The 13,684-nt window shown below is 35.5% G+C and overlaps 1 protein-coding gene across 2 annotated transcripts in view; it reads right to left on the reverse strand.

Moving 5' to 3' along the window:
* The window catches only part of LOC106871752 (uncharacterized), a 46,758-nt gene that overhangs the window by 1,676 nt on the left and 31,398 nt on the right, over positions 1-13,684 (reverse strand). The window contains exons 3-4 of one of the 2 annotated variants that reach the window (XM_014918382.3): positions 13,120-13,245; positions 10,118-10,154 (exon numbers count right to left, since the gene is read on the reverse strand). In XM_014918382.3, the coding sequence (XP_014773868.1) occupies positions 10,140-10,154; positions 13,120-13,245 (141 nt within the window). In that variant the 3' untranslated portion in view covers positions 10,118-10,139. The remainder of the gene's footprint in view (positions 1-10,117; positions 10,155-13,119; positions 13,246-13,684) is intronic. The other variant, XM_014918381.3, reaches the window with a different exon arrangement.

Genomic DNA, 13,684 nt, shown 5'->3' on the forward strand with positions numbered 1-13,684 from the left:
TATGTGTGTGTGACGGTGGTGGTCCTATCGTTTATAATCATAGTGAAGCCCTTAAGTAACAGATCACATATTCACTAATGTGGCCACGAACTCTCTTGCAGTTTAAATGGGTGTCCAAGTGAAGAGAGTTCTATAATATAAATCTTTTCTCAGTCAGGCATAACTTGCAGCTTCTGCTACTGTTGAAGTAAGAGTTTCGCCCTCCGACACTTTACACTTAGTACTGTAATCCATGGCGCTTTTCTTTAACGATCATATATGTCAAACCAAGGCTGTAACATGGCGTTTTTCTGGATATTAAATGGAAGAGTTATGGTTGTTAAGTCTGGTTCTGAAACAGCCTCCTGTTGCGCTCACATACTTCTACATGTCTGACTGACAACTGTGTCCTTTGACATCACCTCTGTCTTATTTACGACGGTCTCTGTGTTGCAGTGACTGTTAAGGGGACATGTGATGTTTCCTCTGCATTAGCATCCCACCTATGACTCAGGTTTTGTGGGTAAGAGAAAATGCCGCAAGGAAAGTGCTGTGGCTCATACTTCATCTTCAGAAGTGTAAAAACTTGTGTAGGCAAGATTTTTCTGAGCTTAGTGTTTAAGCATTTCCTCGTACGAATTGATTCCGTAAAATATTTGATAGACAATCCAGTATAAAGAAATTATTAATTGGTAAGCCCTGTCGCATCGAGTTTGCGGGTGTCGTAAGGAACAAAAAACGAAAATCGTTGGAGAAAATACAGAGGAAAATTTTGTTTGTTAGAGTCATGTCCCTTGGCTAAGGATCGGATCATTAAGTGGCACCACGGTGAATGAAATAAATGTTTGAGTTTCATGCTGAGTACTGGTGAATTGTTATGCTTATATCTATGTTTATTACATCCACCACGAAATAATTCTATGATTGCAATGTGTGTATAGCCAAGATTTACCAAGAGTTAGTAGAAAAGTTAGTGCTACAAGGTTTTGGCCATATTTTTGTTGTAATTGGAAGTTTGTATCGAGGGTGAGGAGCATAAATTTATTTAGACTGAGTTTATGTTGTTAGATATTACAGAATTTATCTTCCTATCTGGGTAGAGCAATTATCTCTTTCTAGATTTTGTATAGTTTATGCTATATCATTACATCCATCAAAAAATAAATGTCTATATATTATCAAGACCCGAGTCAAAATCACTTTAAAACATCTCTCTTTACGCATGAACTTAACGATACCAATTTTAACTGAAGAATTGTCTTGATAAGATGAGTGTATCTGACACCCATTTGTTTCTTGCAGCATTATGTGGTGCACACACACACACACACACACACACACACACACACACACACACACACACACACACACACACACACACACAACACACACACACACACACACACACACACGTATATATATATATATATATATATATATATATATATATATATATATATATATATGTATGTATGTATATCTATATCTATCTATATATACATATGTGTGTGTGAGAAAGAATAAGTTCAAGTAGAACAATTCAAAAATTTTGGGGTTGACCAAAAAGATATATTTCTAATAAATATTCATCATATCAAAATGGTATACTGCTAAAGCAAGCAATTAAAATATGAAAATAACAAGTAAAATGTTTGTTATAGGCATGTATAAAATAAAATCTTATATAAAACACTACTAACAATTAGAAAAATGGAGAAGAGATGTTAAAAGTTCAAATTAGAATTTAATTTCCACATACGACCGTTTCAAATGGTAATATAAACATGTAAGAAAGAACATTAATTATAATAATAATTTGAATTCTCGCCAGTGTAAAAAAATTAAAGGGAAGCATCAAAATGGGTATTACCAAAAAAAAAAAAATTAGAAGGAAAAACAAAGAAGCTGTGACGGAGAAGCTGATTGGATATTTGCAAATATCCGGTCAACTTCGACTTTAGGTTCAGTCTTAGTCTGCGCAAGTACTCCACCTTAAATTTTTCTGTCATTTCTTTCTCCATCAATTTATCCATTTCCAAAATCTCCAAGTACCTATAGCCCGTCTCTTCTATCTGCTTCATAACCTCCCCAGACGGTATCGTTAGCCCGTCCATACATTTCATTTTGCCTCTCGTCAAGACTTACACACCACACTTTTTCAGTCCGAACTCCATTTCGATATCAGCACTGAAGGTATACACTGTATCAACGAGGGAACTGACTTGGGCTTCATCTTTACCATAAAGTTTGAGGTCATCCATGAATAACAAATGGTTGACTTTTTGTTGGCGGCTTTTGAATACATACCCAGCTTTTGCTTTACTCAGAATCAGTGTTAGTGGTATCAAGTACAGTACAAAGATCAGTGGGGACAGGCAGTCCCCTTAGAAGATGCCCCTCCTAATTTCTACTGTCCCTAAGCTTCTTCCGTATGCTGTCAGGTCTGTCCTCCAATTTGCCATACTTTTTCCAAGTAATCGCTCAACATTCGATGCAATACCAAATAGGTTCATACACTCCATAATCCAAGAATGTGGGATCATATCGTACGCCTTACGAAAGTCGATCCATGACATGGCTAAGTTAGTTTTCCTCCTCTTGCAGTCTATAAGTACAGTTTTGTCTAGCAGGATTTGATCCTTGGTACCTCTGCACTTACGCTTGCAGGACTCCATTTTTTTCCAGATGTTCGTACATTGACTTTGCGAGTATTCCAGTCAATAACTTCCACATAAGTGGCAAACAGGATATCGACCTGTAATTGTTTACCGTATTGCCTTTTTCGATGTTTTTCAGGCACAGCACTGTCCCACCCAATGTCAACCACTCTGGTATTATTTGGTCGGCATTTAACAATTCTTCTTCTTCTTCTTCTTCTTCTTCTTCTTCTTCTTCTTCTTCTTCTTCTTCTTCTTCTTCTTCTTCTTCTTCTTCTTCTTTATTGGCTTTACGCAGCTTCTAATGCTGGAGATGTACTACGGTACGAGCTGTTCACTACCAGTGAAATAAGGTAACACCCTTATTTATCGAGCACCATCCGGAATATTCGAGCGGCTCTGTTTTCTGTAAGTGCTTCACCCCTATTGCAGCCCCTATTTGTTCCATGTTTTTACAGAATATATTATAAATTTTAAAAAAATTACAAAAATACTGAATTACAGCTCTTCATGGCAGTGAATGCAGACAACATTGGAATGTTCTTGGCAAACATGGCTATTATAATTCTTATATGTAGTACGAATTTTCTTGTATTTTTTGGGCTACACAAAGAATACCTTCCTTTTTTCTTTGGCTGAAGAATCTCAAACGAGCTTGAAGAACGTCTTCTTTTCTTGATTGAGAAATGTTAGCGGAACTAGAAGATTGTTTGTCATGTTCTTGTTTAGCATTAACTCTAGCAAGTTCCTTTCCTAACTGAATTAGGCACAGTCTTCTTTTACCCTTGAAACTTTGCAAGTGATTGTGTTTAGCATTCACTGCATTTATATCAATCATGTTGTAGAATATAACCATAGGCCATCTTCAAGTCATTCTTTTGCAAGTGTATGTCCTTAACATCTTATCTAGGGTATCTACTTCTCCTTTTGTTTTGTTGTAACATGTAATAACTTCAGGTTTCTTTTCAGCACTTTTTAATCAATTGAAGGCTGAGAGTGCATTGTACTCATAAGTGTGACTACATAATTTTTCCTGGGACAATAAGATAGGATTATAGAATCCTTTTGAAATCCAAATATTGTGCTGTTGATTTCTCTTTCTTTTCCATTTGTGAAAGCACTTGGAAGTTCTACTCTGTTTTTTCTAATTGTTCCAACTCAAGTAGTTTTCTTGCTAAGCAGCTTTCGAGCCAATCCCAGACTTGTAAAAAATTATCACAAGTTATATTGCGACCAGTATTTTCAAGTTCTTTTACTAGGTCTTCAAAAACTCTTGAACTTTGATTTATCTCTTTCCCTTTTACTGGGTCTTCCCCAGGGTAGATTTGCATTTTCCAGGCATAAGATGTTTCACTGTCACATACTGCCCAAAATTTAATTCCATATTTCTCTGGTTTTGAAGGAAAATATATCCGGAATTGGCAGTGCCCTCTGAATGAAACTAATTGTTCATCAAGTGTCATGCATGAACTTGGAACATATCCATATTGCAAATTCTGATTCCACATTTCAAATACTTCTCCTATGGGCTCCAGCTTATCATCACTTCTCTTTTTTCTTCTTGCACTAGCATCATCAAAAAATGCAATACTTGTAAAATCTGTTGAAATCTTCCCCGGCTCATAATTTTGTTGAATATTGGGCGGCCATCTTCTTGACTCCATAACTGTGTGACATTTTCATGTTTAGATTTATAAACACTTATAAGAATAATCAGTCCAATAAATTCATTTCGTTCAGAGTGATTAATTTCCTTCCATTTATCTTTGTAAACAACCTGACCTTCAATATTTGTCCATTTATGAATTACTTCAAGAAGATTCTGGCACATAAAGATAGTAAAATATGTTTCAATGCTGTCGCAAGACGTTTTAGCAAAATGGGATGGTCCACATTCTTGGTGCACAATATTGCAAGATGAAGTTCTTACTGCTGCTTGAATAAGAGGATTAGAATGCCAGACTTCTTGTCTGTCTCTAGAAACATATTGCTCAATCATAACTCAATCATACATACATACATACATACATACGTATGCTGACGTATGCATGTATATGTATCCATGATAACTGTTTTGGGGTATCTTCATCCTCTGATGACACAGAACCTAAACTGTCCAGCACACAATCACTTTCACCATCAACTTTAGAGCAATAGAAAGAATCACTACTATCTTCTTCCCATTCTTCATTTAATTCCAGTATCCTTTTCAATATTTGGTCTTCACTCGATTTTTCACGTCTATGCATATTGGAAAGCACAACTGAACAATATGAAACTTGATAGCAGACTAAAGGCAGATACTGCTCTCACATATTTATATTCTCCTGAAAGATGAAGTAGGAAAAAGCAACTGAAAAAAAAATTGAAATGGGTCCATTGGACCCGTTGGTAGACAGAAGGTTAACACCATGTCTGGTTTCCTATTTTCTGTCTCATGGTCGTACTGAATCATAAAATCCCACAAGATCTTTGCATTATCATTTTCGATGATGCCTTCGGGTTTATGTTCGTACCACTTTTTTGCTCTGTCAAGTTCATTCTTGTTCCAAAGTGTCCAATGGACAATCCTTACTATATTGTCATGGCGTCTCTTATATTCTTTTTTTGTTTTAGTTTCATATGAACTCGTGGTGAGCTCTGGAGTGCTACTAATTTAAAGGCAGGTGACAGTCTCTTCCCAACGTGAGGTAGGATTAATATTTTGAATGTGAAGGCAAGGAATATGAAAAAGATGCAAAGAGTTCACATATATAAGTAACTAATTTAAATTCTTTTATGTCATTTATCTTTTGCAAAATTCTTACAATTTCTAGTTAGTGGTAATCATATATAATACTATTTCATTCTTTTTAGGAACCTTCAGCATGGCGTAAGCTCTAAATTTGTTAATTGTACACACACACACACACACACACACGCACACACACACACACACACACACACGCACACATACACGTATATATATATATATATATATATATATATATATATATATATATATATATATATATGCTAGCATACATACATACATACATACATACATACATACATACGTATGCTGACGTATGCATGTATATGTATCCATGATTTCTGCATTATATCATGTATTTTTCCATACCATTTCTAGTAGCTGCATACGAGTCTTCTTGGTGTTTAATATAGTGTACCCTAGTTTACTAAAGAGAATCAATATGACGCTAGTCCGGCATATTTCTCATCTCGGTCTGTAGATTATTGCCGTATTTGAAGATTTTCAATTTTCTAATTGTACCAGTGGCTTATGCGACTCTTATATGTTGATATGTGTGTGTTTTTATGGAGAGTGTACATGCGCCTGAGTGAGTATGTGTGTGTGTATGTTTGTGCCTGTATGCGTGTATTTATTTTAATAAATAACTTTCAGATATAACTTCACAGTAGTTCATATATAAATTCTACTTTTTATGCAGACATTTCCATACACAAACATACTTATGTTTTTATATGTAGCCTGGGGATAGAGAGAAAGAGATAGATAGATAGATAGATAGATAGATAGATAGATAGAGAGAGAGAGAGAGAGAGAGAGAGAGAGAGAGAGAGAGAGAGAGAGAGAGAGAGAGAGAAGGACAAAGACACGAGCTATGGAAGAGCAGTGCCATAAAATGATACTTATTAATTTTCTATTATTTATCAAGCTATAATGATCTTCATGGAGGCAGCAGCCGTTCGTGACTGGTTCCACGTGACAACAGATTCCATCCTTTCTTAACAACATACCAAAATTTCTCTTTTAACTATTTGCGGGCGATTCACAATAAACCCAGACGAATTCATTCTTTGAAAAGTCTATCAAGTTTTAAGTTTTATATGTGTGTGTATATATATATATATATATATATATATATATATATATATATATATATATATATATATATATATATATATATATATATCTGTATATCTGTATGTATGTATGTATGTATGTATGTGTGTATGTGTGTGCGCGCGCGCGCAAAGTATATGTATATAAACATGCATATATACACACCACATACATGTAACTATATATGCGTATATACTTATGCACAGATTTTACCAAACGCGCTTACACAGACACACACAGACATACACAAGTGTGTGCACATATATGTATATATATATATATATATATATATATATATATATATATATATATATATATATATATATATATATGTATATACACACACTCTTTGACATGCATCTATATATTTATGCATTAATGTATGTATGTATGTATGTATGTATGTACACGCACGCTTATACACAAGATATGATATACTTATTTATCTCCATATTTTAGATTTTACTTTGTATTATCTTCAACATTGGTTTACTTTCTTCTTTGATCAAAATGGAAACGGCTTTTGATTTGATTTTTTTTTCTACTAGAAAATAACGATGTGTCAATTTACATTTTTTTAATGAAATTTTTTCTTCACTAAAAAACGAAGATAACGGAGTGTGTATGACCGGAAGAAAGAATGGAAGGAAGGAAGAGAAAGAGAGAAAGAGAGAAAGAAGGGGGGACTGGAATAAGATTATAGAAAGCCATATAGCCAGATAGATAAAGAAAAATGAAATTTTAGAAAATAAATGGAGAACCCGGAATGTAGACATTATGTTAAATATAATACAACATACGCTCTAATTTACACATGCATACATGCATATCATAATTTTCTTTTTATGTATTCCTGTTTTATATCCGAACAAAGTTATATATTTTTACGCCTCTCAAAGTACATTTGTAAGCGGGTATCACTTATTGGTAGACCTGAATTGTGTTATATACCGAATAATACGCGATGTCGCTTTTTTTTTTCTGTATAAATCTATTGCGTCAGTGATTAATGACTTATCAGTTCAGTAAATTTTGAGTCGTTGACTCAATGTAACTTGGTACCTTATTAAAACTCGAATCACTAAAACTTGAAATTAATTTCTCTCTCTCTCTCCCTCCACCCTATCTATCAATCAATCAATCTATTTATCTATCTATCTGTCTGTCTGTCTGTTTTTAGATATATAAAGCATTGTCCAGCCCAAACTTGACCTAGTGACCTAATAATTTTCCTTTGTGGCATTTCCACAGTTTATTTGATGAACATCACGAACCTTTATGTAGAATAAAGAGCGGTGAACAATTGGACGTGCAATTTATTCTTTTCAAATGTCGAGCAACGAGAAGAAGAGAGTCTGCCAAGGAATCGAAGTGGTGATTCGGTTTTGTTTCAGTTGGCCTTTCGGCCCAGTAAAAGACTGGTTCAGTGGATAAACACCTAACAAGGGCTTGACAGTTCACTTCTATTTGAAGTTATTATGCAATTTGATATCCGAGATTACAAGTTTTGGAGAAAGTAGATGAAAACATAGCACTAAAAGTTCAATAAATTACTTAAATACAGGAAGGTGATATCGGATGAGCAATCAGTTTCGAGAAAGATTACATATTTTGCAACAATGCCAGTTCTATTTCCGACAGAGTAAATGTAAATTTCAATAATCTGATGGAGTTGATTGTAGCCACTAATTTGCGCTTCAATTTCTTTTTTTTTTTTACTAATTAGATATATAATTATCCTAATTGTGGATTCTCCTGCCATAAACGATAGATGAGGGCTCCTCAATTTCTTGATCAAAAGTTTGTGTTGTATTTTAACTTATTTCCTCCATCAAATCGACATTGCTTGTACAGGTGCACAGTGTGTAATATGCCAGATGCTAAAATGATTGCAGAGCAATGTGAAATAAAGTGTTTTGCTCAAGAACACAATTCACATCCGGTCCGGGAATCGAAACCTCGACCTTGCGATCGTGAATGCATACTTGACGTTGAAATAAAGAAATTTTAATTAATAAAAATTACGCCGTCAGTGATATGAGCAATTATTATTTCATTGATTTATTCGGTGAGCTCTCAGAATCGTTAGAGCGTTGGACAAAATATCTTCCAGCATTTCTTCTGGCTCATTGCATTTTGAGTTCAAATTGCGCCGAAGTCAGTTTTGGCTTTTATCCTTTCGATAAAAATAAAGTATCAGTCAAATCCTGGTATGAATTTAATTGAAAATCTTTCCTTCCTTAGAATTGCCGGCTTTGTGCTTATATTAGAGACAAGTGTTTGAATAACTGATCAAAGTAGAAAAGAAGAATAGGGAGACAAAATTTTAATTATTTAAATAAGATATTTTGCGGAGATCAAATCTAACTTTTAGCAGCGCACTGGAAACTTCGGGAAAGTCTCGATCTTATTAGATCTTCTTCCTCTCTATGTTAGCCCGCATGGGTAATAAAAAAACAGATCTTATTAGATCTTCTCAGTGAAACAGTGAAACTAGATTCAATAGTTTAAAAAATCGGTAAAGTCGAAGTATTTTGACTCCAACAAAAGAAGTATTGGTTTCTAATCTCTCTCAAAATCATGATGAATGACTAAAATGTAATCACCAGAATGGTAGTGGTGTGCCTTATTATGAGGGTAAAATCCATTTGAATTGAAAAGAAAAAAAGAACTGGATTTATATTCAATCTTAAATGGTGGGCACGAATAGAGTGCTCTCACTATGTTTTCATTTAGAAGTCAAGTCACTAAATGGTCATTTAGGGATATCTGAAGAATATTGTATGTCTACAAACATACAAATAGTTTAGGCTTATGTCAATAAATTTGGTTGGCCTTTTTTGTCATTGCTTGAGGGTAATGCAGGGACTTAACCACCTCTGCTGTGCCTAAGCTATTTCCAGAAGCAAGTACCTAGCCCCAAATACACTCACCACCTCTTCACTCTTGGATGCGCCACAAAGGCAAGACAAGTCAATACATTCGCAGTATCTATAGAGTCAAAGGGGATGCCAGATATTAGTTAAGTATGACTACACATATCTGCCTTAGGGTCCTTCCTTCTAGATTTTCTTTAGGGGTTTACTCCCTTTACATTTTTTAAACAATAAATTATCCTACAAGCGCATGGTTCGTGCAGAACCAGTGCCATTTTCTCGTCCTCCAAACTTGTACTGCTCAGGTGCAACAAGTGCCATGAGCCCAATCTGGATGCAGGATTTGTAGGGAGTTATCTTCTCTTAGTTATCTTCTCTTAGTTATCTTCTCTTAGATGAGCAGCTAAAGAGCTGAAGGGCCTCATCTGCCCTGGGTCTGTTGGGGTGTCTGTGAATCACCTTCTTCCAGAGGCAATTTTGTGACATACTAATTAATCCATTCCAGGGACCCTGATAGATGTTACTACTCGGTTCAGAGTAGACACGAGAACAATAATTACTCCTTACAACCTTGGAACTCCATTACCAGGGTCCCACTATTGGATGCAGTTTAAAGTCATATCCAGGGCCATAAATGTAAGTTAGCAGCAATGAAACGATTGAACAAGTCAATAAACATGACTTGCGTTTATTTTCCGAGATTTCACACAATTACTTAACTATTTGTTTCTACTTACCTCAGCGAATTCAAAGAAGTTTTCATTTCCGATATAACTATAGAGAACAAATATAAAAAGGTGTTAACTAGACGGCTTCTGACACTTTGCTGGGCTGGAATGGAGCGATTCTGAAAATGTGTGTAAACTTATAAGGTTATAAAAGGAGACTGAAAATCGCGGAATAGGAAAATCGCGGAATAGTGCCAGAGGCATAACGCTAATTATTACTACGTTAATTACTGGGTATCGATTCGTTTCTCATTTGTCTTTAGCTATTTTCTGTTCATTTTTGTTTGTTTAAACACACACAAACACACATACACACACACGCACACACGCACACACACACGCACACATGCACACACACATACATGCTTGAATATGTGTATGTGCGTGCGTGTGTGTATGTGTGTGTGTGTGTGTGTGTGTGAGAGAGAGAGAGAGAGAGAGTATAAGATACTTAGCGCGTTTCACTATATATCTCAGTAAAATAAAGAAGAAGAAAGAAAAAATACATGGAAAAATGTAACTATGAAGTGAGCAGTTGTGCCATTGTTTATTATTTCATTGTATGATAGTCATGTCCAATGTTCAAAGTGGATTACCATATTTATTTATTCGAAATTTGCGTGTATTTCTATATTTTAGAGTTTCTGAGCAAATTTATCAAAACTAGTTGATGTAGTATATATTAGGCGATGTAGCATACACGTACAATTGAATCGGTTCGTAAGACCTGCTTAAAATTGAGCTTGGATTGAAGTACTGGCAAATGTTGTTCAATGAAATTAATTTTGGTTAAAATATTCCCGAGATCAAACTAATTCTACAAACGTAAAACGTGGTTTTGATGAAATAACCAGTTCCTTTGCTGTATATTTAATGTCGAAGGTGGCGAGCTGGTGGAATCTTTTGCATGTCGGACAAAAATGCTAAGCATGGCATTTCTTCCTGCTCTTTGTTTTGAGTTGAAATCTTGCTGAGAACAACTTTGCTTTTCATTCCTCCTGGGTCGATAAAAATGAAGTATCAGTTACGTACTGGGGTCGATGTAATCGACGTGTCCCCTCTCCTCTGGCCTTGAGCCCCGCAACGGACCGGCGTCCTGTTCAGGAGAATGTTATGATCCCGGTCACTTTATACGCTTTGGAAACCGAGTAACCGGCCTTATAAGGCTGTCGATAAAAGGGAACAGAAATATTTTTGATCGAAGGTAAATACTACAGATTAAACAAATGAAGGAACTTACAGGGCATCATCTTCCATATATTCTTTTATCTTTTACTTGTTTCAGTCTTTGGACTACGACCATGATGGGGCATCGTTTTGATGAATATTTAGTCAAATAAATCAACTCCAGTACTTTTTTTTTAAAGCTTGGTACTTATCCTGTCGGACATTTTTGCCGAGCCGCTAAGTTACGGGGGCGTAAACACACCAACACCGGTTCGTGGTGGAGGACAAACACAGACATAAAGACATTTACGCGCGCGCGCGCGCTCACACACACACACGCACCAATACAGGATGGGCTTCTTTCAGTTTCCGTCTACCAAATCCGTTCACAAGGCTTTCATCGGCCCGAGGCTATAGAAGATACAAGGTGTCACGTAGTGGGACTAAACCCGGAACCATGTGGTTGGGAAGCAAACCTCTTGCCGCTCAGCCACACCTGCGCCTATATTTTATATAAACAGAATCCAAAATGTACAGGCGAACTCTCAAAATAATAAACAATGTAGGGTGTCCCAGGTATAAGGGGTATTTAATGAAATTCGACTTGATGAGACTGGAAAAGAAGGTACTTGGAACTGTCCGAAATATCCGAAATAATGAAAGTAAGGCAGTTACTGTTGTAGATTTTAGAGATTATGTTGGATTAATGAATAAATTGACGCTTCGCGGAGATATGAAATAAATAACTTAAAGATGAATCTCGAAGTGGATATAGCTATAAATAACAGCTTATAATACATTGGGTAAAAAAAGTTCTCGATCTTTTTTATTTACCCAATGGTATTTTTAACCCAACATGCTTTTTACTTAAGGCTGAGGCTAACCGTTAATACGTGAGATTAAATTGTAAGCTTTACAAAATGAAGGATCGTTTAGTAAAGATAAAAGTTCAAACTTGACTGTAACAAGTTTTAATTATTGCTGAGGACAACACGTAAACCGCAACACATAACATGAAAATAAAATATACGAGTCAAGCTTTTAATGAGAAAATTATTTTATGGAGACTAGAAACATGGCCATTGTTAGACAATGATGATCCAGATCGCTGTACCGAAGAAGTGGGCCTCCATTTATATCGCAATGTGACAAAATTACATTATGGGTCCCAGTGCTGCAGCACACATTGCGCCTATTTTAAGATGGAATTTACAAAGGAAATTTTTCTATCGTAATAATTCACTTTTGACAACAGATTCAAATGAAAATATAATTAAAATATATTTTTTGTGCCCACAACAAATACACGCACTCGTTCTATTTCACTTCTTTTATTATTATTAGTCAACAAGTTAACCATTCAGTCGTGAATAATGACAAAAGAACTTTGTGAAATCTATCTGCTTGATTGATTGTTCGAACGATTAATCAAATAACCGATTAGTTAATTGGTTAAATGCTTAACTTATTGACTAATAATGGTTTCAAATTTTGGCACAAAGTCATTAAGTTCACATCGAGCCCAGTACTCAACTGGTTCTTATCTTTTTATCCCCTTTCGGGGGTCAATAGAATTCAGAACTTAAAGACGGATGAAATGCCGCTAAACATTTTGTCCGGCGTGCTAACGATTCTGCCAGCTCGTTGCCTTAACTTATTGATTAATAATAATTATACAGTTGGAATATAACCAGTGTCTATGTTTATTATTGGGCTAGATGACCCCCTCCGAAATACCAGAAAACTTGTTTCAGCTCACGATTTCACATTAAGAACCCCGCAAAACAAATACAAAACAGAAATAATTAAAAATTATTAAATAAATTGCGATCGGTGTTACTTACCAAAAGACCGTAATGATGTTGCGTTGCTGTTTGTGGAGAGTAGGCTGAGGTGGGACACCCTAGTAAGTTACATGGGAGGTGTTTTTCTCGCTTCCTCCATTTTGCACGCCGGTTTTGAAACCAGACCTTAAAGAAAGACCCCAGTCATTATTTTAAAAACAACAGCAAAGTGAAAGAGAATTAATCGATTGAAACAGTTAAAATATTCTACATTGATACAAACTAAATTTAGAGTTAGTTGTTATAATTGTAGAATTCTAAGTGGCAGCAGTAATAACGGTGACTCATATAATAGCCATTAAATAGCAAACAAAGAAAAGGAAACAGTAAGCAAAAAAATACATAGAAGTATAATAACCATTTATATTTTATCTTTTACTAGTTTTCGTCATTAGGCTGCGGTCATGCTGGGGCACCGCCTTGAAGAATTGTAGTCGGATGAATCGACCATAGTACTTATTTTTTCTTATGCCAGGCACTTACTCTATGTGACGTAAACATACCAACACCGGTTGTCAAACGATGGAAAGGGGAGAAACACAGACATAAAGACACACACACACAC

The sequence above is a fragment of the Octopus bimaculoides genome, chromosome 5 (assembly GCF_046866305.1).
Source record: "Octopus bimaculoides isolate indiv1 chromosome 5, ASM4686630v1, whole genome shotgun sequence".
In the NCBI taxonomy this organism is placed as follows: Eukaryota; Metazoa; Mollusca; class Cephalopoda; order Octopoda; family Octopodidae; genus Octopus; species Octopus bimaculoides.